The sequence below is a fragment of the Hippoglossus stenolepis genome, chromosome 1, assembly GCF_022539355.2.
Source record: "Hippoglossus stenolepis isolate QCI-W04-F060 chromosome 1, HSTE1.2, whole genome shotgun sequence".
Taxonomy (NCBI): domain Eukaryota; kingdom Metazoa; phylum Chordata; class Actinopteri; order Pleuronectiformes; family Pleuronectidae; genus Hippoglossus; species Hippoglossus stenolepis.
In genome coordinates this window covers 240,359-267,858 of record NC_061483.1, presented here as the reverse complement: position 1 = coordinate 267,858, position 27,500 = coordinate 240,359, and the positions used below count along the sequence as shown (strand labels likewise).

General features: G+C 43.2%; 3 protein-coding genes across 10 annotated transcripts in view; 2 read left to right on the top strand and 1 right to left on the bottom strand.

Annotated features, from left to right (window-relative positions):
* adamtsl5 (ADAMTS like 5) overlaps positions 1–23,789 on the top strand; it is a 24,638-nt gene extending 849 nt beyond the window's left edge. Inside the window, exons 2-15 of one of the 7 annotated variants that reach the window (XM_035180116.2) lie at positions 6,176–6,373; positions 6,445–6,534; positions 7,787–7,862; positions 11,529–11,701; positions 12,972–13,032; positions 13,212–13,317; positions 13,815–13,942; positions 14,993–15,116; positions 16,993–17,079; positions 17,725–17,888; positions 18,363–18,537; positions 20,882–21,025; positions 21,212–21,283; positions 21,381–23,789. In XM_035180116.2, coding sequence (XP_035036007.1) covers positions 6,176–6,373; positions 6,445–6,534; positions 7,787–7,862; positions 11,529–11,701; positions 12,972–13,032; positions 13,212–13,317; positions 13,815–13,942; positions 14,993–15,116; positions 16,993–17,079; positions 17,725–17,888; positions 18,363–18,537; positions 20,882–21,025; positions 21,212–21,283; positions 21,381–21,715 — 1,933 coding nt within the window. In that variant the 3' untranslated portion in view covers positions 21,716–23,789. Of the gene's footprint in view, positions 1–6,105; positions 6,374–6,444; positions 6,535–7,786; positions 7,863–11,528; positions 11,702–12,971; positions 13,033–13,211; positions 13,318–13,814; positions 13,943–14,992; positions 15,117–16,992; positions 17,080–17,724; positions 17,889–18,362; positions 18,538–20,881; positions 21,026–21,211; positions 21,284–21,380 lie in introns of all 7 variants that reach the window. The other 6 variants (XM_035180638.2, XM_035180288.2, XM_035180711.2 and 3 more) reach the window with 6 other exon arrangements.
* The window catches only part of LOC118105716 (ras GTPase-activating-like protein IQGAP1), a 331,334-nt gene that overhangs the window by 65,454 nt on the left and 238,380 nt on the right, over positions 1–27,500 (top strand).
* serinc4 (serine incorporator 4) overlaps positions 24,673–27,500 on the bottom strand; it is a 28,127-nt gene continuing 25,299 nt past the window's right edge. For both annotated transcript variants that reach the window (XM_035180944.1, XM_035181025.1), the window contains exons 8-11: positions 27,291–27,417; positions 26,755–26,867; positions 26,489–26,642; positions 24,673–25,692 (exon numbers count right to left, since the gene is read on the bottom strand). In XM_035180944.1, the coding sequence (XP_035036835.1) occupies positions 25,485–25,692; positions 26,489–26,642; positions 26,755–26,867; positions 27,291–27,417 (602 nt within the window). In that variant the 3' untranslated portion in view covers positions 24,673–25,484. The remainder of the gene's footprint in view (positions 25,693–26,488; positions 26,643–26,754; positions 26,868–27,290; positions 27,418–27,500) is intronic.

Below are 27,500 nucleotides of genomic sequence, written 5' to 3'. Positions count from 1 at the left end.
GTGTGTGTGTCTGTGACTGACTGTATGTGTCCGTGTGTGTGTGTGTGACTGTATGTGTGAGTGTGTCTGTGTGTGTGTCTGTGACTGACTGTATGTGTCCGTGTGTGTGTCTGTGTCTGTGACTGTGTCTATGTGTGTAAGTGTCTGTCTGTTTGTTTGTGTGACTGTGTGTGTGTGTGTGTGTGTGTGGGTCTGTGACTGTGACTGTATGTGTCCGTGTGTTAGTGTGTGTGACTGTATGTGTGAGTGTGTCTGTGTGTGTGACTGTGAGTGAGTTTTACTGTGTGTGTGTGTGTGTGTCTGTGACTGTATGTGTCCGTGTGTTAGTGTGTGTGACTGTCTGTGTGTGTGATGGTGAGTGTTGTCTGTGTGTGAGTGTTTACTGTGTGTGTGTGTGTCTGTGACTGACTGTATGTGTCCGTGTGTGTGTGTGACTGTATGTGTGAGTGTGTCTGTGTGTGTGTCTGTGACTGACTGTATGTGTCCGTGTGTGTGTCTGTGTCTGTGACTGTGTCTATGTGTGTAAGTGTCTGTTTGTTTGTGTGACTGTGTGTGTGTGTGTGTGTGTGTGCTGTGACTGTGACTGTATGTGTCCATGTGTTAGTGTGTGTGACTGTATGTGTGAGTGTTCTGTGTGTGTGACTGTGAGTGAGTTTTACTGTGTGTGTGTGTGTGTGTCTGTGACTGTATGTGTCCGTGTGTTAGTGTGTGTGACTGTATGTGTGAGTGTGTCTGTGTGTGTGACTGTGAGTGAGTGTTACTGTGTGTGTGTGTGTGTCTGTGACTGACTGTATGTGTCCGTGTGTGTGTGTGTGTCTGTGTCTGTGTCTGTGTCTATGTGTGTAAGTGTCTGTCTGTTTGTTTGTGTGACTGTGTGTGGGTCTGTGACTGTGTCAGTGTCAGTGACTGCGTGTATGTCAGTGTGTGTGTCTGTGACTGTGTCAGTGTGTGTGACTGTGCCTGCGTGTATGTCAAGTGTGTGTCTGTGACTGTGTCTGTGTCAGTGTGTGTGACTGTGCCTGCGTGTATGTCAGTGTGTGTGTGTAGTTTATTTCATAGCAGGTGATACATTCCAGTTTCTCTTTCCTGTTTGTTCTGTGATTGACAGAATCAACATTAGCTTTGTGTTTTGTTCTTTGAGCAGCTGATGCTCTTCAGCGGAGGAGGAGGTGATAAATTCCACCGACAGTTTGTTCTGTGCAGAAAACTGTGGAACAAACCTCGTGGTGTTTTGAGGCTTCAGTCTTTAGTCACATTAGTTTTCCTGTGAAGAGTTGGAGTTAATCCTGTGGACGCCTGCAGAGTTTGTGCTGCTCCTTCACCGAGGTGAAGATCTGTCAGATTCCTACATTCCAACGGCAGCTTTATCTCTAATGTCAGAGTTATAAATACTGTGCTCGTATTTAATCTGATCCCAGCCCGGCCTCAGAGAACTGAGAGAACTGAGAGAACACAGAACACAGAGAACTCAGAGAACTGAGAGAACTGAGAGAACTCAGAGAACACAGAGAACACAGAGAACACAGAACTGAGAACACAGAAAACACAGAGAACTCAGAGAACTCAGAGAACTCAGAGAGGAACTCAGAGAACACAGAGAACTGAGAGAACACAGAGAACTGAGAGAACACAGAGAACACAGAGCACAGAGAACTCAGAGAACTCAGAGAACTCAGAGAACAAGAACTCAGAGAATGAGAAACAGAGAGACTCAACGAACTGAAGAACACAGAGAACACAGAACACAGAACTCAGAGAACTCAACTCAGAGAACTCAGAGAACACAGAGAACTCAGAGAACTCAGAGAACTGAGAAGAACTCAGAGAGACACAACTCAGAGAACACAGAGAACAGAGAACTGAGAGAACACAGAACACAGAACTCAGAGAACACAGAACTCAGAACTCGAACTGAGAGAACACAGAACTCAGAGAACACAGAACACAGAACACAGAACTCAGAGAACACAGAGAACACAGAGAACTCAGAACAGAGAACACAGAACACAGAACTCAGAGAACTCAGAGAACTCAGAGAACTGAGAGAACACAGAACACAGAACTCAGAGAACACAGAACTCAGAGAACTCAGAGAACTGAGAGAACACAGAACTCAGAGAACACAGAGAACACAGAACACAGAAATCAGAGAACACAGAGAACACAGAAAAGAACTCAGAGAACTGAGAGAACACAGAACACAGAACTCAGAGAACTGAGAGAACACAGAGAACTGAGAGAACACAGAACACAGAACTCAGAGAACTCAGAGAACACAGAGAACTGAGGCACAGAACACAGAACTCAGAGAACACAGAACTCAGAGAACTCAGAGAACGAGAACACAGAACTCAGAGAACAGAGAACACAGAACGAACTCAGAGAACACAGAGAACACAGAACACAGAACTCAGAGAACTGAGAGAACACAGAACACAGAACTCAGAGAACTGAGAGAACACAGAACACAGAACACACAGAACACAGAGAACACAGAGAACTGAGAGAACACAGAGAACTGAGAGAACACAGAGAACTGAGAGAACTGAGAGAACACAGAACTCAGAGAACTGAGAGAACACAGAACACAGAACTCAGAGAACTCAGAGAACTCAGAGAACTCAGAGAACTCAGAGAACTGAGAGAACACAGAACTCAGAGAACTCAGAGAACACAGAGAACAGAACTGAGAACGGAACACAGAGAACACAGAACACAGAACTCAGAGAACTCAGAGAACACAGAGAACACAGAACACAGAGAACACAGAGAACACAGAGAACTGAGAGAACACAGAACACAGAGAACTGAGAGAACACAGAACACAGAGAACAGAGAACACAGAGAACAGAGAGAACACAGAACACAGAGAACTGAGAGAACACAGAACACAGAACACAGAGAACAGAGAACACAGAGAACTGAGAGAACACAGAACACAGAGAACTGAGAGAACACAGAACACAGAGAACACAGAACACAGAGAACTGAGAGAACACAGAACACAGAGAACACAGAGAACTGAGAGAACACAGAACACAGAGAACACAGAGAACTGAGAGAACACAGAACACAGAACACAGAGAACTGAGAGAACACAGAGAACTCAGAACACACAGAACTCAGAGAACACAGAGAACACAGAGAACTGAGAGAACACAGAACTCAGAGAACACAGAGAACTGAGAGAACACAGAACTCAGAGAACACAGAGAACACAGAGAACTGAGAGAACACAGAACTCAGAGAACTCGAGAACACAGAACACAGAGAACACAGAGAACTCAGAGAACACAGAGAACTGAGAGAACTCAGAGAACACAGAACTCAGAGAACTCGAGAACAAGAGAACACAGAGAACACAGAGAACTCAGAGAACACAGAACACAGAGAACTGAGAGAACACAGCACAGAGAACTCAGAGAACACAGAACACAGAGAACTGAGAGAACTGAGAGAACACAGAGAACACAGAGAACACAGAACAGAGAACTCAGAGAACACAGAACACAGAACACAGAGAACTGAGAGAACTGAGAGAACACAGAACACAGAACACAGAGAACTGAGAGAACTGACAGAACACAGAACACAGAGAACACAGAGAACACAGAACACAGAGAACACAGAGAACTGAGATAACTGAGAGAACACAGAGAACACAGAGAACTCAGAGAACACAGAGAACTGAGAGAACTGAGAGAACTGAGAGAACTGAGAGAACACAGCACAGAGAACACAGAACACAGAACACAGAGAACTGAGAGAACTGAGAGAACACAGATAACTCAGTAGAACACATAGAACCCAGAGAACTCAGTAGAACACATAGAACCCAGAGAACTCAGTAGAACACATAGAACTCAGTAGAACACGGTAGAACACACAGAACACAGAGAACACAGATAACTCAGTAGAACACATAAAACACAGAGAACTCAGTAGAACACATAGAACACAGAGAACACAGAACCCAGATAACCCAGAGAACTCAGTAGAACTCAGAGAACACGGTAGAACACACAGAACACATAGAACTCAGTAGAACTCAGAGAACACAGTAGAACTGAGAGAACACATAACTCAAAGAACTCAGTAGAACACATATTGTATAACTCAGTAGAACACAGAGAACATACAGAAAACAGAGAACCAAGTAGAACCCAGAGAACACAGTAGAACTGAGAGAATCAATCAATCAAATCTTATTAGTATAGTCTCATATTCACATATCCCAGTTTGTCTCATAGTCTTTAACAAGGTGAGACGTCCTCTGTCCTTCACCCTCAACAAGAGTCAAACTACTAAAAGAGAAGCTCTGTGAGTCATGTGTCCCCGACCTTCTAGACCTGCAGCAGCAGAACTAAGATCCAAGACAAACCTGGACCGGCTCTAACTATAAGCTTTATCCTCAAGGAAGGTTTGAATCTTCAACGTTCAGAGGGAGTCTGCCTCCAGAACTGAAGCTGAGATGATTCCACAGGAGAGGAGCTTGATGCTGAAGCTCTGGCTCCTCCTCTGCTTTAGAGACTTTAGGGACGACAGCCTGAATTCTGGGAGCTCAGGGCTCTAGTGGTGATAAGGTACGATGAGCTCTTTAAGGTTTGATGCTGCCATATTATAAAAGTGTTGTGTCTTTCTTAGTCCCCTGGACGTTTTGAAACCTGTGAAAGAATTTTCATGAAATCTGCCACGTCCACTTTGTGCCAAAGAGCAAGTGATTTGGTTTTGGTGGAGATCCAGATGTGGGATTTCTGTCATTGGAGCATTTAGTGTTTTTATCTGTAATTATGAAAGTGGTGGAGACAGGAACTTCTGTCCTGCGGCTTCGTTTCAGCTTCAACTTCAGGAAAAGTTTTTTATCTACCTCAAGTGTTGGAGTGTAAATCTGCTTCAAGAACTTTGGCAGAGTCGCAGAACTACTTTCCTCTAATTGTCGGAGGAAGAAGAGGAGAGGAAAGGAGAGGAGGAAGAAGAGGAGGGGAGAGGAGAGGAGAGGAGAGGAGAGGAGTAAGAAGGAGAGGAGAGGAAAGGAGAGGAGGAAGGCAGAGGAGGGGATAGGAGAGGAGAGGAGGGGAGGGGGAGGAGAGGAGAGGAGAGGAGAGGAGGAAGAAGGAGAGGAGAGGAGGAGAGAGGAGAGGAGAGGGAGGAAGAAGGAGAGAGGAGAGGAGAGGAGAGGAGAAGGAGAGGAGGAGAGGAGGAAGAAGAGGAGAGGAAAGGAGAGGAGGAAGAAGAGGATAGGAGAGGAGAGGAGGAAGAAGGAGAGGAGGAAGAAGGAGAGGAGGAAGAAGGAGAAGGCTCCTCCCACCACTGGGGATTAATCTATCAGAGTTCAAAGGTCAACACTGGCCCCTGGTTGAAGACCTTTCCAAACTGTTGTACAGAGAACTAACACACACGCACACACACACGCACACACCCCACGCACGCACACACGCACACACACACGCACGCACGCACGCACGCACGCACGTACGCACGCACGACGCACACACCACACGCACGCACACGCACACACAGGTGTCTCCTGCACTTTAACCACAGCCGCAGAATGTTGCTGCTTGATAACAACACGGAAACTGAAGTTTATTTGTTCAGGGAGCGACGGAGCGAATGTTCCAGGACACGTTCGTGAGTTCAGTCACTTTTCAGAGTTTGTTTCCACAATCTGCAAAATATCATTATTTCAGTTCTTACTATTTAATTAGTTGTTATTCAAACAGACGAATCTGATGAGATAACTCGAGAGATGTTTATGATCAACTGTGAAAATTACAAATGATTTTATCCTTTGATTAATTTAACATTTACAGCAAGAAATAGAAAAAAACTGTAGTGTTGTGTAGTGTTGTTTGTGTAACAATAAGTGTATTGTTGTGTTGTTTGTGTAACAATAGGTGTATTGTTGTGTTGTGGTTGTGTAATAATAAGTGTAGTGTAGTGTTGTGGTTGTGTAACCAAAGGTGTAGTGTAGTTTGTGTTACAGTAAGTATAGTGTTGTTTGTGTAACAGCAGCAGTAACTGGTTATTACTTTAGAACAAACTGAAACACAACACGACAACGACAACACATTCTCACATGTAAATGTGTTTTTATTCACACAGATTTCTTCTATTTTTTGAACATCAGAGGAATGTTTTATTAAAGCTGGTTGTTAATCTGCTGCAACATCAGGCTTCACTTTGAAAAGATATTGGTACGTCCCACTCCTCCCATTGGCCGTCTGGTCAAAGCTCCACCTCCAGAGCTGACTGACAGCTGCTCCTCGTCTGTGATTGGCTCTCTAACACCTTCGTCTCTGTACGTTTCTCCACGCGATGACTCATGGTCATGTAGAGTGAGGCACGGACACGATTGGTCGGTTAGTGACAGGTATGCTGACCAATAGTTTTCCATGTTTATCACAACGTTCACAGTCATCGGCTTCTTTTCATTTCTTTCAGACGACTTTATTTATTGATGCTTTCAGGACAAGAAGAGGATTTCATCTTCGATAAAAAGAAACAAACGAGTGACCCGACCTTTAATATGAGGCAAGTTGCTCACATGTTGATACTTTACATTAACGTAAAATGTGGTTTTCTGCCTGATTTAGTGTCATTTCTTCAATTCTGCCTGTTTATTTTCTCAATGTTTAGTTTAGTAACCAAAGGTTAAAAATAGTTTAGTCATGAACATCCTTTCTAAACATGAAATCTGCATTTCTGATGCAAACATCATGAGTTAATGGAAAACAGAGCTGTGGTGGATTTAAACATATATAAAAACACATTTAATCTGTTTGAAAATGTTACAGTTGGTGAGAAGTTTAAGATTTAAAACTGAGGAGTTAAAGGTTTGTGTGAAAAAGAGAAAGATGGAGCTCCTCGTCTCTGTAGGTCAGCGTGACCGGTCCTCTGATATGAATTCCCCATGTAAGGACAGGACGGGAGCTCAGGGCTCGGGGGGGAGCGGCTGCTCAGCGACCGAGGCAGATCTGAATCGTTTAATTGGCCGGGACAGCTACTGACCTGGGACCGAGCCAGAAGCCAAAAGCTGTGGAGCAGATCGGTGTTTGTGGCTAAAAGAGTCAAAGTGGACGGGGAGAGAGAGAGAGAGATCACAGAGAGGAGGAGGACGTGAGATGAGGAGATATCAGGGCAAAGGAAACACAGAAGATTAAGTTGGTGAAACTCCCCAGATTTCTCACATCTTGTCATTAAGAAGGTTTTAATGAAACGTCCCGTCACACAAACTGGAACATGTGACAGCAAAGTGGTGCCAGGACGCAGAATCAAAGAGAATCAAAGAGAATCAAAGAGAAGGGCTTTCCAAGAAGCTTCTCAGAAAAAGCACTTATCCCTTGATGAGTCAGACCGAGAATCTGTTCCTTCAGAGACGAGCTTTGAACAAACAGGTTTCATCAGCTCAGAAGTGATGTTAACACAACACTCTTCTTTACTTCTGACACAACATGATGCTGCTGGAATCTAAATATAAAGTCACGTTGCTAAGGTTTAATGTTTCATCAGGAAAGTCACAAACTGACGTTATTTCTCCTAATTGATATGAAACCTGGGATCTGGGAGCTAATTCCTTTTATATTTAATATGATGTTTCAATACAAAACCTGTGATCCGTGACCTTAAGACCTCGGCTGTGTTGGTCGTGTCTTTTCTTTCTTCCTGTCAAACACTTCTGCTGCAACACTTCTGTATTTGTGCGTTCATGTGCACGTAATGTGAAAAATGACCAGGGTGATGTCACCAGCCGACTGACGGTGGTTGTTTGTCTCCGTGTCTCCAGGAAACTGAGTCTGTTCCAGGCCCTGACCTTTGTCCTGCTGCTGCTCGCTCCCGTCTGCCTGTCCTCCCCACAGAGCGTAAGTCAACACTGCAGAGACAGAATCCACTCTGGGTCAAAACCTTCAGCTGGTTCCACCCTCATTCATTTCAATGACCCTGGTTAATGAGACAGCATAACTAAGGGATGGTATCAAAAGGAACGTTGGAAGTTTAACCTTAAATGTAGAGAAGGTGTCTTACTCTAGAACCCAGAGTGGGAGCTGGTTCCACAGGAGAGGAGCCTGGTAGCTGAAGGTTCTACCTCCTGTTCTGCTCTTACAGACTCTAGAACCCAGAGTGGGAGCTGGTTCCACAGGAGAGGAGCCTGGTAGCTGAAGGTTCTACCTCCTGTTCTGCTCTTACAGACTCTAGAACCCAGAGGGAGCTGGTTCCACAGGAGAGGAGCCTGGTAGCTGAAGGTTCTACCTCCTGTTCTGCTCTTACAGACTCTAGAACCCAGAGTGGGAGCTGGTTCCACAGGAGAGGAGCCTGGTAGCTGAAGGTTCTACCTCCTGTTCTGCTCTTACAGACTCTAGAACCCAGAGTGAGAGCTGGTTCCACAGGAGAGGAGCCTGGTAGCTGAAGGTTCTACCTCCCGTTCTGCTCTTACAGACTCTAGAACCCAGAGTGAGAGCTGGTTCCACAGGAGAGGAGCCTGGTAGATGAAGGTTCTACCTCCCGTTCTGCTCTTACAGACTCTAGAACCCAGAGTGGGAGCTGGTTCCACAGGAGAGGAGCCTGGTAGCTGAAGGTTCTACCTCCCGTTCTGCTCTTACAGACTCTAGAACCCAGAGTGGGAGCTGGTTCCACAGGAGAGGAGCCTGGTAGATGAAGGTTCTACCTCCCGTTCTGCTCTTACAGACTCTAGAACCCAGAGTGAGAGCTGGTTCCACAGGAGAGGAGCCTGGTAGCTGAAGGTTCTACCCCCTGTTCTCCTCTTACAGACTCTAGAACCCAGAGTGGGAGCTGGTTCCACAGAAGAGGAGCCTGGTAGCTGAAGGTTCTACCTCCTGTTCTACTCTGACAGACTCTAGAACCCAGAGTGGGAGCTGGTTCCACAGGAGAGAGAGCCCTGGTAGCTGAAGGTTCTACCTCCTGTTCTGCTCTTACAGACTCTAGAACCCAGAGTGGGAGCTGGTTCCACAGGAGAGGAGCCTGGTAGCTGAAGGTTCTACCTCCTGTTCTGCTCTTACAGACTCTAGAACCCAGAGTGGGAGCTGGTTCCACAGGAGAGGAGCCTGGTAGCTGAAGGTTCTACCTCCTGTTCTGCTCTTACAGACTCTAGAACCACAAGAGAACCTGTGTTTTGGGAGTGCAGTGATCTATTTGGACAGTACAGTGTTATGAGCTCTTTGATATATGAAGGGTTTGAAGGACTTTCTATGTGAGGAGCAGGATCTTGATGTTCAGAGTTTTACAAGGAGCCAGTGCAGAGAAGCTGAGAGCAGTAATATGATCTCTCCTAGTTCCTGTCAGCACTCGTGCTGCAGCATCTTGGACCAACTGGAGGCTTTTCACAGACTTACTGGGACGTCCTGATAATAAAGACTCACACTGATCCAGTCTAGATGGAACAAATGGACGAGTTTCTCAGCTTCCTTCTGAGACAGGATGTTCCTAATGTTCATAATACTGTGCAGGTGGAAGAAAGCTGTCTAGAGACTTGTTTTATATGTGGGTCACATGTCCTGGTCCTAACTCAGGTTCCTCACAGTGGAGCTGGGGGCCAAGCTAACACCAAGGGGACTATCTGGTCACAGTGTTTCTCTCAGATGTTTAGGGACCATTACAATGAGCTCAGTCTGAATTTAGAAGTAAGAAGTTCTGGGTCCTCCAGACCTTGATGTTCTTGAGACATTCCTGAAGTTGGACTAAGTGATTAGATTCATCAGGCTTCATAGATATGTACAGCTGGGTGTCGTCTGCGTAACTGCTTAACTTTACCCGCAGGTCATGTATGGAAACAGCTGAAGACAGTTGGATGATGTGAAGTGGCACAAGGCTACACACACTGCCTTGTAGTCCTGACCTGACGGGGCCCACGGCAATTTCCCACAATCGCCCAACGTTTCCAGCCTTTATGTTTTCTTTTTCTTACAAGTGACAGACTTAAATGTTGTGATTAAGTTAAATGCCAGCTCTCAGGTTTCACCCAGGAACATCCTGCTCATTAAGGAAGTGAACCAATCACAGCTCTTTGAGCTGATGTCTGAGGTCAGGGAGCGGGCTGATTGGATTGTTTTTGTTCTGGCAGCGTATTTGTCTTCTAAAGTTGTTTTGTTTCCTATAAGTCGACATCCTCCTCTGTCCTTGGTCTGATTGGACGGCGTCCATCAGGCAGACACCTTCTCAACCTTCTCCCATGCCCGACTGGAATAACTAGACACAGGTTAAACCCCCAGCCCTCAGAACAGCGCCCCCTGTCTGAGGTCTTTTCCTCGTACTAAGGCTGCATCATGATAAACTGCTTCCTGATTTCTGCATCTCACTCTGGATTTTGTTGAAATCCATCAACATCAGACGTGATGTTGACCAATGAAATGATCTCATTCTTTTATTATTATTATTATTATTATTATTATTATTATTATTATTATTATTATTATTATTATAACAAATGTGAAGCTCCAGACTACAAGCTGGTTGTAACTACACTGTGTTGAGGGTTAAGATCAGAGGATGTTTGTTAATATCTAAATGTTTCAAACACTTCCTGGTCATGTGAGGGGGGGGAGAGGATTTAAAGGTCAAAGGTCACTTTCATTCATCTTGAATTCCAGCCCCCCCATCCCCAACTGTTATCAATGCTAATTTAAGTGGCCCCAACACTAATGAGGGCAACCTCAGGTGACCCCACCACGGAACTGTGGGTTTGTGTGTGTGTGTGAGTGTGTGAGTGTGTGAGTGTGTGTGTGCGTGCGTGTGTGCGTGCGTGTGCGTGCGTGTGTGCGTGTGCGTGCGCGTGTGTGTTTCTCCTCCGGGGTAAAGCCTCTGGAATGTGTTTGAGATTCTTTAATCATCTTTAATCACTTTTATTGTTCAGCTGATGATTCACAAGGTTTCATTGCATCTGATTCATTACATCACTTCCATATGTGATGATAATAATAAAATGAATTGTGTTTAAAACTTTGATTGACAACATCAGCACAAGATAAAACAAATCAGTTCCATTGATCCGAGTTTTGTTGGAGTTCCGGTCGATTGACAGATGTGCAGCTGACGTGAAGAGCCTGTGTGGGTGGTTGTTGTTTTATTCCAGTCTTGTGATTCGCTGGCCACTTGTTGTCACCTCTCAGCTGACGTCTCATTGGCTCCAGCCGCCTGTGACCCTGAAAGAACGAGAGTTAGAAGCTTTTAAAGATGATGGATGGTTTTCATGTTGTTTTCCTGCCTTTGACACACGTTTATTCCACTGACCCTTTCAATACATTGTGTTCAGTGTTTTTCTTGCTTTCTTTAATTAGTGCAACAGTAAAATACAGTTCAGGAGAATTACTAAAGGAATTTGAAGTCATTTTAATTCTTTTGTGGAATTTTTTCAAGATGTAGAAAAGTTGGCGAGATGGCCTTTATTTCTGTGTTATTTTAGTTGAGAAAAGTTTCTCTGACAAGATGATTTTCTTTAAAGAGAAGTTTTATCGTCTGGTGTCTCAGTAACTAAGACTAACATGAAGTTGTGTCCGTCTCTCTGTCGGCTTCAGTCGTCCTGGCTCTCTGCCTGGGGGCCGTCCGGCGAGGCCTCGTCGGGGCCTTCAACACGAGCTCGACGGCAGCTGAACTTCCAGAACGAGTGGGCGACGTGGAGCGGCTGGTCGGTCTGCTCCCGCAGCTGTGGGGGCGGAGCCTCTGTAAGGACACGCACCTGCATCACCAGGTAAATAACATCCATGTCCCGCAGGTTGACGACATGAAAAATGTTTTCTTTCTTTCTTGTTTACACTGTTTCCATCAGTCGTGTTGTCCGTTGTCATATTTCTTCAGCTGAGCTTCATGGTCTGAAGACATTTTATGATTTATTCAATAATTTACATGTGTCTTTTGTCACATGTAAATGTCTCCTCCACGTGTTGGAGGAGGCAGTTAAGTGTTGCTTAACTGTGTGTTGCTTCAGTTAACGTATGTTAGTGACCACCAGCGGATGTTAGGGACATGTCTTCAGTTGTGTACTTTAGTGTCATTAGGTGTTTCAGACTTTTAAATCATAAGACACCCTCTTCTGAGGCCGGCCCCCCACAGGTTGATCTGGGTGCATGTCTCTAGCATCCTGGGGCCCAGTTGGGATCTTTCCTCCTGATCCAGAGCCGTTGGCTGCAGCGTTCTTCAGTGTGGGATATTTCTTTTATGGTCTGGAGCAGGACCTGTCCATGGATCCCAGATCTTTGAGCAACCTGATGGTGGATGTTGGAATGAAACTCCTGCAGCCGACCTCCACAGGTCAAACTATTGCTTTCCAGCCATGTTGCTCTGCCTCCCATTCCATGTCTGCATCGCAGCCTTTTCCTCTTATTCATCAGCATTATCCTCACAGGGTTCTGTCAGTTCTACCAAGTAGACGAGGAGCAGGGTGTTGGACCAGAGCATCAGGTCTCAGGGTGGTAGTGATAATATGTGATGGGACTGGGAGCCGCTGGCGCACGTCCACCAACATCTCCCAGTCTGGGGCTTGGTCCAACTGACCACTCCTGGTCAGTGGAGGAGGATCTCTCTGTCCTTGTTCCCCCTCACGGACAAAAGTTGTCCCTTGGACTGCGTTCGATGTTTTGATGGCAAGGCATTGGAAGCAGTTCTCTTAGTTTCTATTGTTGCTAATTGATTCAGAGCCACCTAGTGGCCTTTTCGGAGGCACTGGAGAGAGTTTTGATGGCTTGACCTCTAAATCCCATGTCCAGACTTTACAGGCCATAAAGGTGATCCATATGATCCATATCTTCATGTGCCTGGAGTCACAGCATTTAAGAGCAAATCACTGCTTCATACCATGTAATACTAAATTTGACTTGATTCATCAAACGGCTAATTACACTGCAAACTGTTTTAATAAAGGAGTCTGAAACTCATATTTAAATGTTTAGAGTCTGTATTTACTCTGTGACAGAACCAACACACATATAATCATATAGTCTATATTCTCTCTGCTTATTCAGGAACCCAGTAGGTGGACCATGTGCAGGAGAACCCAGACAATACAAGATCTGCAACATGAAGGTCAGCACCAAGCTCTTATTTCTTTATACACAAAGTTCTTATTTCTTTATACACAAAGTTTTTGTGTGTGTGTGTGTGTGTGTGTGTGTGTGTGTGTGTGTGTGTGTGTGTGTGTGTGTGTGTGTGTGTGTGTGTGTGTGTGTGTGTGTGTGTGTGTGTGTGTGTGTGTGTGTGTGTAGGAGTGTGCTCCTGGCTCCGAGGATTTCAGAGAGATGCAGTGCGCTGCCTTCAATGATCGACCCTTAGTGGCTGGAAACACCTTCAGGTGGACGACGTTTCACGGAGGTGAGGGGGATCAAGTCTGAACAGCTGTTTGCAGGTTTCCAGGTTTCAGGTTTCCAGGTTTCCAGGTTTCCTGGTTTCCTGGTTTCCTGGTTTCCTGGGTTCCAGGTTTCCTGGTTTCGTTGTTTCGTTGTTTCCTGGTTTCCTGGTTTCCAGGTTTCCTGCAGTGGAAGCAGAGAAATGTGATCAGAGTTAATAGTAGGATGTAGTATTTATATTTTAATTTGAAAATCGGGTCAGGACATCTTGAGATAACGTCTTCAGACCTGAGACCAGATTCCACAGCCTGAATAATTCTAATAAAACAAAAGTCACTAGACGTGTCATTTTATGATTGTATGAAAAATAACTGTCTCGAATTCCAGTTCAGAAACTATTTACACATAGATGTAAAATATGCAGGTGATTACGATAACATACGACACATCACATGTGATGAATCATATTTATTATATATAATGAATATTCTTCATAAAGAACCTGCCCCTGTTCCCTGTCAGGCTCTGACCCCTGTGAACTGAGCTGCTTGGCCCTGGGTCACAAATTCTACTACAACTTCGGACGAGTTCTGGATGGAACCTCCTGCAGCTCGGAGCCTGGAGAGCTGTGTGTGAACGGACGCTGCCTGGTGAGTGGAGCTGCAGACAAAGTCATGGTCCTCATCATGGTGGATCTGGATCCTAGTGGATCCTGATCATGGTGGATCCTGATCATAGTGGATCCTGATCATGGTGGATCATGGTGGATCCTGATCATGGTGGATCATGGTGGATCCTGATCCTAGTGGATCCTGATCATGGTGGATCCTGGGATCATGGTGGATCCTCATCATGGTGGATCATGGTGGATCCTGATCATGGTGGATCCTGATCCTAGTGGATCCTGATCATGGTGGATCATGGTGGATCATGGTGGATCCTGATCATGGTGGATCATGGTGGATCCTGATCCTAGTGGATCCTGATCATGGTGGATCATGGTGGATCATGGTGGATCCTGATCATGGTGGATCATGGTGGATCCTGATCCTAGTGGATCCTGATCATGGTGGATCCTGATCATAGTGGATCATGGTGGATCCTGATCATAGTGGATCCTGATCATAGTGGATCCTGGTGGATCTGATCATGGTGGATCATAGTGGATCCTGATCATGGTGGATCCTGATCATGGTGGATCATGGTGGATCATGGTGGATCATGGTGGATCCTGATCATGGTGGATCCTGATCATGGTGGATCATGGTGGATCCTGATCATAGTGGATCCTGATCATGGTGGATCCTGATCATGGTGGATCCTGATCATAGTGGATCATGGTGGATCCTGATCATAGTGGATCCTGATCATAGTGGATCCTGATCATGGTGAAAATAATCTAATTATCAAAATTATCTGGTGGGAAAGATTTGGACTTCTGTAGTTCATATGAGGACCTAGAAGAAGACATGTTCAACTCTATCCACAGACTGAGGACACACTGCCCCCCCCCCCCACACTGACTGATACCGAATGTTTATTTAATGTTTTTAATATTAAACCAAATTGAACATAACTCCACACTGAACTTTCTTATTAACAGACAGAAAAGTGAAGCTGATTAAATGAACGGTTCATGAGAAACGACACAAAGATTTTTGGAATCAGTGGATTTTTAGATGAAACTGTTTGTTTTACAGAAACCGGGCTGTGACTCCATCTTAGGCTCAAAGCAGCAGGAGGACGCCTGCATGGTGTGTGGAGGACAAAACACCACCTGCCTGCACCACAAGAGTGTGTATCAGAGCAAAGGTCTGGAGGCAGGTAGGATACACACCCACACACTCACTCACACACTCATTGTCTCCACAATGAATCTGTTCAGGCCAACACCATCTGGGATTCGTGCAGTTCCTGTTTCTGTTTCCCCCTCAAGTGTCTTTAGGTCATTCAGGATTTGTCAGGAGCTGATTGTTCTCAGATGAAGTGAACATTCACCATGGCAACATGTGTGATAAACACAAGTGTTGCCGTCCAGGGAGGAAGTCGGTTAATGATGTGTTCTCCAAAATTACACTCATTACGATTTCAGGAAGGAGGAAGAACTCCTCAGGCCACAAGTTAACTGATGCTCTTGCTCCAACCTCCACTGGACCCTGAAGCTCAGAGGAAAACTCTGACCAGATAAAACTGTTGGGAGGAGGTTGAACCTGCAGAGTTTCTGTGGTTTGCTCATACTCATACTTTATATATATATAAAGAGGTAGAATAAGATATAATCAGATACATCAAATAATAAATGATCTTACCCCCTGCTGAATCCATGTGACTCATTTTTCTTTGGAAATTCTCAATGTACATTTTCTATTTCTTTTCAGAATCAGAATCAGAATTCTTTTATTGGCCAAGTATATTTTCACATACAGGAAATTGACTTGGTGTGGTTGGTGCATCGGCCATAAAAACAACAATATACCCTAACCCTAACCCTTTTAGGTAAAGACCCACAAATCAGCAGCATTATGTCATCAACAACCATAGACGACTGTAGATATGTATTTATATATTAAGATAAACAACATATCTCCTTCCTTCTTGAGTCGGAAATGATCGGGGGTGGAGCCGCAACAGCAAGATTCTGTTGTTCTCAACCAATCCTGAGTCAGTCTCAGCTGTCAATCACCTTCTCAGTTTTTAAATCATCAAATAACAAATTCAAACCAAACTGATCAGAAACATGAACAAACATCAGTGAGATAAGACCTGAAATGACAGAAACATTTTCCGGGGACGATCAAGACATTTTGGCTTCCCCTTTGGAAGCCATCATGTCGTCCATCTTTATTTACAGGTTATTAGATCAACTCTCCAGAGACTGAAACAGAAGCTTAGTGAGGAGGGAACGAAACAGTGAAAAACATCTGTTATCCACAAACGTACGTTTAATAATCATTCAGGTTGTGATGGAAAAAGATTTCATCACAGAAAAGAAAGAAAATCTGACATTTATTTTCGATCCTGTTTTAGGATTTGATAGAATTCATCAGTTTATAAAACATAAACAATCATCTGAGAGTGGTTCTGTAACAGAGGCTCAGACGGAGCGAGAACAACACAGGCTGATAATAGTCTTTAGTAATAATAGTTATGTTTGGGCGCCTCAGCAGCTTTTCTCTGCCGCTGCGTTTCTCCACAAAGAAAAAACTGGTGGAGGGGGGTGGAACAAGATGGTTCCTCACAAGGTCAGAGGGCCTCAAGGTCACATCTGTCTGAAGCTCCACAGATCAAAGTTCTGCATAGTTTCTGAAAGAGATGAATGAGAAAATACTGAAAGTACGTGTTCTTCACAGAACGTGATGAGTTCATGGAACAGCAGGAGAACCATAGAACAGAAGGAGGACTATAGAACATCAGGGGTACCCTAGAACACCAGGGGTACAATGGAACAGCAGGAGAACCATAGAACATCAGGAGAACTGGACGGTTCTCCTGGATATTTATTATTGAACGGTTAATGTTAATGTTTGAGATGATGATTGAATTTGCTGTTTGAAGTTGAATCCTCAATATAAATGAGTTTTAATGTTCTTGAGTTCTGAGGCTTTTCTTCTCTCTGCCTCATTTCAATTTTTTGTCGTGTTCCTGGTCATAAAAATATAAAATAAAACCAACGTTCTAACTGAAGGTCTCTGTTGAGCAGATGGACCTTTTGGATACAATGAGGTGGCCATGATACCGGCTGGAGCCACTCACATCCGAGTCACTGATGACAGCAGGAATTATCTGGGTAAGATCTTCTGCAGGTAAAGAGAGTTACTCCATAGAACCATAGTTATTACTTCTATTGTTACTTCCACAAAGTTATGATGTCACATGACCTTAGTAGCTCGTCTGACACGCCCCCTATTTAAACCAGGTCATGTGAGAGCAGAGGCCGACATTTCCCACACTGACCAATCACAATAGAAAACAGCATGAAAACATTTTCAATAACACAAATATCTTATATTTATTGTAATGATTATATCACATATAAGCAGAATCCTGAGGCGTTCTGCTACTTCTCCCCGGAGACAAGAGGGACTCTGTCTCATTTGGTCTCTGGACCTGCTACATGTTCTCCAGTCAACATAATAACCAAGGGCATCTATTCTCATCCCTGTTTACGAGACCAAAATAAAACAGTGAGGTCTTGACCACAGGGCCGGAGCAGGTGAAGGTACTGGATTCCATCGTCATGTAAATCCCTCTTAGCCCTGAGGGGAGACAGCTGCCACACATAGCTGACATACCTTCAGCCTTCACCCACTGATATAGAGACATTATTGTTGGTATTTGGTCCTTAGAAAAACCTTTGACTCACTTATCAACAGTGAATAACAGCAAACTTTTCCTTCTTTCCTTCCTCCCATCACCTTCTCCTCTCGCCCAGCCCTCCAGAATGGTCGCTCCCAATTTGTTATCAATGGTAACTGGAAGATTAGTGTTCCAGGTGAGTACACCGTAGCTGGGACCAAGCTGCTGTACCGACGCTCTGCAGACACCTGGGAGAGCTTTGAGGTGCCAGGACCGACCCAGGAAGACCTTCATCTGATGGTGAGAGACCCCTGATAGAACCGTAAGATGATAGTTTGGTCATCATCTTGTCTGAGGACCTGGAGATGCTGTATCTTAACTAAACCAATCCAGCTAGCTAGCTTTCTTAATCTCTACCATGCAATGAAACCTGGGATAGGTTGGCTCTAGAAGAATCCACCCATTGGATCCTACGTTGCTCAGTAATGGAAGTTCAGCTTTGAAGGAGTCAGAGCTGCTCGTGGTGGGAACTGTTGGTTTCTGTATAATTCTTAAGGTCTTGACCTTCTATGAGATAATGTATATTATGATTTGGTACTATACAAATAGAATAGAATAGAATTGAATTGAAATGGGACAGCCTAGCCACAATCCATCTATAAATGCATCCTAGAAAGGATGCAGCCACTGAATGTAGGACACATTTTATGAATCCTTCACAGAACATTCAAACCCAGGCCACTCTCAATGTTTCCATGTTGTCCTTGTGTGCAGGTGCTGGCAACAGACAGAAACTCAGGCATCGAGTACGAGTACTGGCTTCCATCAGACCAGTACGCCCTTTACCATGGGAGGAGGAGTCCACTGCGTCAGCCTCACCACACTGCCAGCTACTGGGATCAACCCACCACCACCCGGCCTCCTCCAGTCACCACCAAACCACACTGGTGTAAGACCTTCATCTTCTTCATAGAGAGAAAGAATCCAAGTGGATCCGTTAACACAGAGTTGTTTCGGTTCCATTTTCACCACAACACAATCAGAGATGTTCTGATACCATTGTTCCACCCCTGCCCAACACTGAGTACCGATCAGATAACCCAAACTAATATAACGTATTTATACAGCTGTATGCTACCAACCCTGTATGGAAGTTACGCCTAATATCCTACTAGTTATATTACCGTTATGTTAGGGTTATATTTGGTAACATTAAAGTTATTTTAAGGTTATATCGGGTTTGGGGTTAGGTTATCAAACTCAGGCTTGATAAGTGAAAACACTTGTGTGGTGGATTCGGAATTAAAAACTAATGATAAAGAGTTTTTCTGCACGTGGACCTGGTTTCTGCTGCTGCTGCATTATCGAGGGTAAGGGTTACACTGTAAGTTACACTGTAAGTTACACTGTAAGTTACACTGTAAGTTACACTGTAAGTTACACTGTAAGTTACACTGTATGTTACACTGTAAGTTACACTGTAAGTTACACTGTAGGTTGCACTGTAAGTTACACTGTATGTTACACTGTAAATTACACTGTAAGTTACACTGTAGGTTGCACTGTAGGTTACACTGTATGTTACACTGTAAATTACACTGTAAGTTACACTGTAGATTACACTGTAAGTTACACTGTAGGTTGCACTGTAGGTTACACTGTAAGTTACACTGTAAATTACACTGTAGGTTACACTGTAGGTTGCACTGTAAATTACACTGTAGGTTACACTGTAAATTACACTGTAAGTTACACTGTAAGTTGCACTGTAAGTTACACTGTAAGTCACACTGTAAGTTACACTGTAAGTTACACTGTAGGTTACACTGTAAGTTACACTGTATGTTACACTGTAAATTACACTGTAAGTTACACTGTAAGTTACACTGTAAATTACACTGTAGGTTACACTGTAAGTTACACTGTAAGTTACACTGTATGTTACACTGTAAATTACAGTTACACTGTAAGTTACACTGTAGGTTGCACTGTAAGTTACACTGTATGTTACACTGTAAGTTACACTGTAAGTTACACTGTAAGTTACACTGTATGTTACACTGTAAATTACACTGTAGGTTAACTGTAAGTTACACTGTAAGTTACACTGTAGGTTGCACTGTAAATTACACTGTAACTTACACTGTAAATTACACTGTAGGTTACACTGTAAGTTACACTGTAAGTTACACTGTAGGTTGCACTGTAAGTTACACTGTAAATTACACTGTAGGTTACACTGTAAGTTACACTGTAGGTTACACTGTAACACTGTAAGAAGATTGTAAGTTACACTGTAAGTTACACTTTAAAGTACACTGTAGGTTCACTCTGAGTTTCACTGTAAGTTACACTGTAGGTTGCACTGTACATTACACTGTAACTTACACTGTAAGTTACACTGTAGGTTACACTGTAGGTTGCACTGTAAATTACACTGTAGGTTACACTGTACATTACACTGTAACTTACACTGTAACTTACACTGTAGGTTACACTGTAAGTTACACTGTAAGTTACACTGTAAATTACACTGTACTTCTGTCGGAATCTATACAACAGGATAATAAATCTAAACGTTTTCCAGCTCATGATTTTTGCCAAAAATATTTTTTATTGTTTGTGAGTTAACAAGGAAACTTGCTAACTCACAGTGCAGTTATGTATTTGATCTGTGATACAGAATTGGTTTGGTAATGGTAAATGGACTGTATTAATATTTGTATAGTCTTTTCATAGCAGTAAAACCACGTTCATCCATGAATGAACACACTAATCTTTTTCTATCACACATCCATCACACACTGTCGACTCAGCTGTCAGGGGGAAGTTAGGGTTCAGTATCTTGCCCAAGGAAACTTTGGCGAGTGGACTGAAGTGATCAAACCACCGATCTTCTGGTTCGTGGACGACCCTCCTTTCCCCCTGAGCCACGCTGCCATTGTCGTGTGAAATTTGTTCAATTTGCAAGAAGTGGGTCGTTCACCACAATGAGACAAACATCCACACAAACAGTTTTCTCATCTTTCTCATAGTAAGAAGAAAAATAAGGAAAAATATAATTCACATTAAAAAGCAAAGGTACTTCGAAGTACTACAAGCAATAAGTGAAAAAAAATATTGAATAGCCTATATAAAAATAAAAGTGAAGAATATAAAAAATATTTACAGAAGAAGAACTTAATATGTCAGAGCAGCTGTTAACCACAGTTTCAGTTTGATCCAATTAATCTTTAAAACTATTTCAATAAAATAAAATATAAAAAACATTGGTGTGTTTTCTTTCTTGTTAGTTTTCAAGCCGGAGAAAACGCCACGCCAGTCAGGCCACCAAACCCGCCGCCAGCAGCCTCACCAGCGCCCCCACCTGGCCGTCCTGCCGCGCCTGGAGCGGGAGGAGAACCACAGGAACCTCCTGCCTCAGCCCTCAGCTGGAAGTACGTCAAACTGAGATGTCAGCAGATGTTCAGGCACCTTCCAACATGCACCACCATCTAATATACTTACTATTATCATATCTTAATATATCTTATATCTTAAATTACTATGTCTCCTAACATGTTGACATATTGTTATAAGGTCCAGTTTTGTAAATTTATATTTCTGCTGTGTTCATTCTTCAGGACATTGTGGAAAATGTCCGCGTGTGAAAGGGCGAAGGGAACGACAGAGACAGTATTGTCAGAAGGACTTTGGTAAGTCAGAATCTTGTTGATTTGCTGTTTGTAAATAACTTGTGACCGAACGTTGAGTTGAATGTGCACTTTGTTCAACATTCGATGTCTCTGTCAGTTTTCCGGGCCAGAGTCCTTGGGAAGTTGTACCGAGGCGAGGAAACGCGTTACGACGTCCAGATCATCCACACCTACCGGAACCGCTTCCGTCTGGAGCACCGGGAATTCCTCTGGGTCCCCAACGTGTGTGACTGTCCTCACCTGGAGGACGGAAGACAGTATATACTCATGGTGCGTCGTCACATTAACTACGAGCAAACGTTAAACCGCATCCTGCTGGAGGACACCAGCTACGTGGTGGCGTACAGACCCAGAGAGGACGAGCTGCTGCGACCGCTCGAAAGACTCTGCAGCAACAGAGGAGCCAAACGACCGGCGGAGCTGAGGGGTTGAGTGTGGAAACTGAATCTTTCTTCACCTTCTCCACAGGATCAGCTGCTCCGTCCTCCAATCTCCGCTGAAGCCATATTAATGAACCAAAAAGGTTATTAAACCATATCGAGCACTTTAGGTGGACGATAGTTCACCTTTCAACACAAACCAAAGAGGAGAACCTTGACTGAAATAGCCTTTTTGTTACTGCTGATTTTCCACAGCAGCCATTTCATTTTGTATATCGTGTTTTTATGTGGAAACCTAAAAGTAAAAATTTACCTCAAAACACTGGAAACAGCTTCACAGTCGACATCTGCCTCTTCTCATTCGTCAGGACTCCAGATGTTTCCAGCTGCTCAGTAAAGTTTGTGCAGGAGCAAATGTTTAAATGCTATCGACATTAAATGTTGGGTTTTATTGACACTGAGGCTGCATCCACAGAAACATGTCTCCAAACCGTCTCCGTCCACTCAACATGAAAACACACCTCACATGACCCCCGACGTGCACTGGGCGTGCACGAGCCGGTGTGCACAGGAAGCATTTGTTTGTTAGTTGCAGAGAGAACGAGGCTAAAAACATCTGGTCTCCTCTACATGTCAACATCTGGATTAACATCTGGTCTCCTCTACATGTGGACATCTGGATTAACATCTGGTCTCCTCCACATGTCAACATCTGGATTAACATCTGGTCTCCTCTACATGTGGACATCTGGATTAACATCTGGTCTCCTCTACATGTGGACATCTGGATTAACATCTGGTCTCCTCTACATGTGGACATCTGGATTAATATCTGGATTAACATCTGGACTCCTCCACATGTGAACATCTGGATTAACATCTGGTCTCCTCCACATGTGAACATCTGGATTAACATAGCAATATGAAAAGAACCAATCAGCAAGAGGTTCGTCATCGTTTCCTAAAATCTCAGTTTCTGTTCGTCCAGAGTAAAACCCTCAGAGTTTTCAAACTAAAACGCGTCCAGCAGCGTCCACACGTCTCTGTCCAGACTCGTGTGGACGTCAGAAGAATCTGTAGCAGAGATGATGAGTTTTAATGAAAACGTAGTTGTGTGGATGTAGCTTCAAACTTAAAGCATGAGATCGAGCTGCCAAAACAAAAAATTAATTATAAATGTGGATGAGAATATAATTTAATTAAAAAAACTTCCAAAACAGTCACAAAATACTGAACATCCCAGATGTTCAGGTTATGAAGGTGAATTTATTTCTTTTAGCTTTAACTCAAGATATTTAAACACATGACTTCATACTCTATTTATGTATAAAAACATAAGCTTAAACTTATTTGGTGTCACTTGTTTAATGTATTTCACAGTGTTTGATATTTGTAAAGTATGGTTACATCAGGTCTGCTTTGTGATGAAATACACAGTATTTTATTTTGTGGCACAGACGGTTCATAGTTAACTCTTGTGCCTTTTGTTGTGTATCTGAAAAACAGTTTCTCCCCCAAAGCTCATCTACCTGTGCCAAAAAAACTTATTTGTACATTTGTCTATGTAAAGTATGAATTAAAATATAAAATTATTATAGTGGTTGAACCATTGCAACTTTATTTTAAAGTAAATCTAGTTATGTTTTAAGGTTTTTTTAGCACACAAATGAACAAAAATACACCAGAACCAGCGTTTGTAAGAAAACATTGTATTTACAACAAGTCTTTACATCTACAACAAAGGAAACACTGCTACAGATAATAAAACTGCATATATATATATATATATACATCTCTTCCTATCTCTATATATATTTGACTTATTATCCCAGGTTTGAACCTCAACATGAACTTTTGAGGGATGGGGAAGAGGTGGTGCTATTTTAGATTCACCTCAGCGTCTCATAGACACGACTACTTTATCTGAAGGCATGAGACAGAAAACTTCCATCTCCTCTGGAGTTCACATTTGTTTTCGAGCACTCCTCGTTTCAAATCCAGTAACAAATGCAAAATAAAAGATGTAAACATTGACAATTGACTCTAGACATTATTAACAGATTCAGAAGAAAATGATGTTAAAATGCAAACTAACTTTTGTCCCAATTAAACAACATTGAAACGAATCTCTTGTTGAACACTGTGTCAGTTTAGCTGCCTCGCTCGTTCAGACCCTCGGTCACTGAGCAGTGAGAAATACTGAAGAGAATCTGTTGATCCTGAGATCTTTGACACTTCAAGGTTCATTTTAACACATGAACAAATCTCTCTTTAGTTTGGATCTGGAATTAAGAACCGGTCCTGAAGCTCATTGACGACTTCACATAACTGAATAAAAAGGATGTTAAGTTATTCTCTGTAATTACACTGTGTCGTGTAACTTGATGAAAGCTGAGATTCCAGATTGGAATGTAAAATTTCACTTGTTAAGTATTAATGATTTTTTTGTTATTTAAACAAAAAAGAGTTTTTAATAAACTGTTTTCAGACATGTACTCTGGAAAGTATCCAGACACTTGCGTCCTGACATGTTGTGTAGTTAGTGTTTGTGAAGCAGCAGCAGCAGGTTGTCGGGTCCGACTCGTTCAAACAGGAACATGTGGGAACATCAGGCGAGGGCGGAGCCTGTAGAGCAGCAGGGGCGGAGCCTGTAGAGCAGCAGGGGCGGAGCCTGTAGAGCAGCAGGAGGCCGGACATGACGTATAAACTCTGCTGTGGAAAGATCAGTGTTGTTGTTTACAGCTCATCCACACCGGCGTCGGCCCTCAGCACCAAAAGATCTGGAACCTCCTCGTGTTTCCAAGTTGACGTCTTCGTCTTCTACGTGTACGGCTCCTCTTCTTCATCCTGAGATGTTTGTGTTCTTCCAGTTTCACGTCCGTCACGTGTTAGAAACCTCATCAACACGTCCACTCGCTCACTGGGAAGCTTCCACACATTGTCCTGCTGTCTCCTCACATGGACTCACTCTGACATGTTACACACATTTTACCAGGAGGCTGCAGGAGAAGATCCAGAAAATGTCCAGAGACACTGACTCAGACATTTGTTCTCACATCCAGAACCTCCAGAACATGTGAGGAACATGTTCGAAACATGTGGGTTTCACGTCAGGAACACGTCAGGAACACGTCATTTGGGTTCAGTTTCTTGCTCGAGGACCTTTTGACATGTGAAATGATTTAGACGGAGATCTAACTCAATATTTACTTCATTTCTTTGATGATTGATGTAACTTTAACTTTAATTCACTGGAACTTTGTGTAAGGACCAGTTCTTGAGTTTGATTGAACTTTAAACACCAAGAAAGATTTGTTCATGACCACAAACTTTGCCCATCAAAATGGGTTAGGGATAGGTATGGTTTACTAGAAAAATCATAATAATAGGGACGTGTGCCTCTGTAGCAACATTACAGCAAATATCTAGAATTGCTCCTCTGTTATAATAGTAAAAGTCTAAAAACAGCAAAAAATTTAAAATAATACTAAAATGAAACGTTTATGGATCTTTAGACTGAATTACTGTAATTCTCACATTACACAGAGTGACACTTCACTCCTTTAACCCCTTTGGCAATTCATTGTGTTAAGTGTGTTTCCACAGCGGAGTCCAGTGGTTTAAGTTCATGTTGTCGAGCCTGTGACATCAGCTCTTCTCAACAGGGAACGAAGCTCTCTGATTGGTCCTTCTCGCAGCACCGTCAGTCTTTGACCCCTGACCCCTGAGACCTGCACTCTTGATGCCCTCTGATTGGAGGCGCCACAAACAGGCCCTCGGTCATCTGACCCCTTGTCGTCCTGCCGGCCCCTCACAGGTTGTCAGACGCTGACGGTGACGTGACGGGACGATGCTGCGCGTCGTTTGATACGTGAGCGTCGAGGTCGGGATTCGGACTGACAACTGCACAGAGGGCCCAGCAGCAGCCAGAGGTAGAGGATGACACAGGCCCAGCACGACGACATCTTCACCCAGAAGGTGGACCAGCTGCCGTGGGTGAAGGTCGTCTCCAACACCGCCGACTCGTAGCTGGTGACACAGTTTAACTCGTGTTGACAAATCTTATTGAGAGGTTTTAAAGTTTTAAATCTAGATTCAGAAACCACACCCGCCGACTGTTACTAAAGATGGACGACATGACAGCTGCCAAAATGAAGACGAATAATTGTCATGCCCCCTGGTGGCTGGCTGCAGTATAGGTCATAAACCCTTCCTCCTCCATGTTAACAGATGGGACATGGACCCAACAAAAAAAATCAAAGTAGATGTTAAATAAATGCTTGTTAAAGATGGGTTCTGTCATCAGGATATTTGGCTTCCTTGAAATAGGAGAAAGTGGAGACGTGTCATCCATCTTTATTTACAGTTGTCACATCTACACTTTCTTCCATTCATCTTAACTCCCCTGGTTTCCTCCAACCACCAGCTGACGTCTGACATCATCCATCCATGACTCTGATTTCCTCTTTTATCCCTCAATCTATCCCCTCCTCCATCTACTTCAATTATTCTGAATTCAAAAACAAACTGCAATACAATTGAAAAATTAGTGAATCAGAAAAATTAGTGAATCATTCAAGTGAAATGCACCAAAAAATTAGGATCATGTACTTTAGTCCCGATCTGTTAATGAACGATACTTGCACAGTGGAATTAATGAACAAAAGGAAATGTCTTATCCTGTTTATTGAATCTTTCAGCCACTTTCTAAGGGTTAGAGTTTTCCATTTTATTGTTATGTTGCAGAATAAATGAAGGTTGGAGCTGATGATGTTCAGTCACTGAAGATGCACCATCTCCCAACATGAGAAAAAACTTGACTGACCTGAACCAGTTGGTCAGCGTCATCATCACATAGAGCGAAGCCAAGAAGAAGACAAAATGGAAGAAGAAGTAGCTGTAGGCCACTCGCTGCGTCTCGTTGTGAATAACCTTCTGACAACCTTTGTCCTCGTCGTCAATCACAAACTCATCCTCAGCTGAAACAGACAAATCTATGGCTGAGTATATATATATATATATACATTATATTTATATATAAATCACGATGTAAATCCCTGATAACAGAAGAAGAATCAGATGGAAACAAACCTTCCTCTTCCTCAGGGCAGCAGAAGCAGCACGTTGCTTTCTGGAACTCGTAACGATAAACTTTAATCATCCAAAACGGACCAAACACCTCAGCCAGGTACGAAGCTTCATTACTGCAGAATATTAGATATTAGAATTCAATCAATGATCAATAAGTGAAGTGAAACTTCTTCATTGCTTCACCCCCGTCCGTTGGTTTGTTGGTTTGATTGACAGCAGGATTACACAAAAACTACCAAACAAATCTTTATTGGAAGGTTTTGACACGAGCTAAGAAAGAACAAATCAGTTTAGATCCAGGATCAGGGATCTACCGGGATCCAGGGTTTCTTTAACATTGTGAGATTTCTCAGAGAATAATTCATGGCTCTTGAATAAATAAAAATAAAATGGCTTATTTAAAGGACTGATATTTATGGGTGTGATTTAATCAAAGTAAAAATCTGGATCCAGCAGATTTAAAAGGAGTTGGTAGAAGTCTGAACTCTAATGATTCTATACTTTTCCATTTGGTGACTGACAGACGAATGACTCACCATGCGAAGAGGACACAGCAGTACATGATGGCCGCTCCAATGATGGCGACCGCGTTGCCTTCGTTCTGGATGCCATCTTGTCCCACACTGGGGTAACAGACGGTCATGTTCATGCCCTGATACACAACTGACATAGAGACAGATCAGGGTTAGGGCCTAACCCTTATATATTCATATAGAGGAAAATCCTTAAAAACAAATATGTGGATT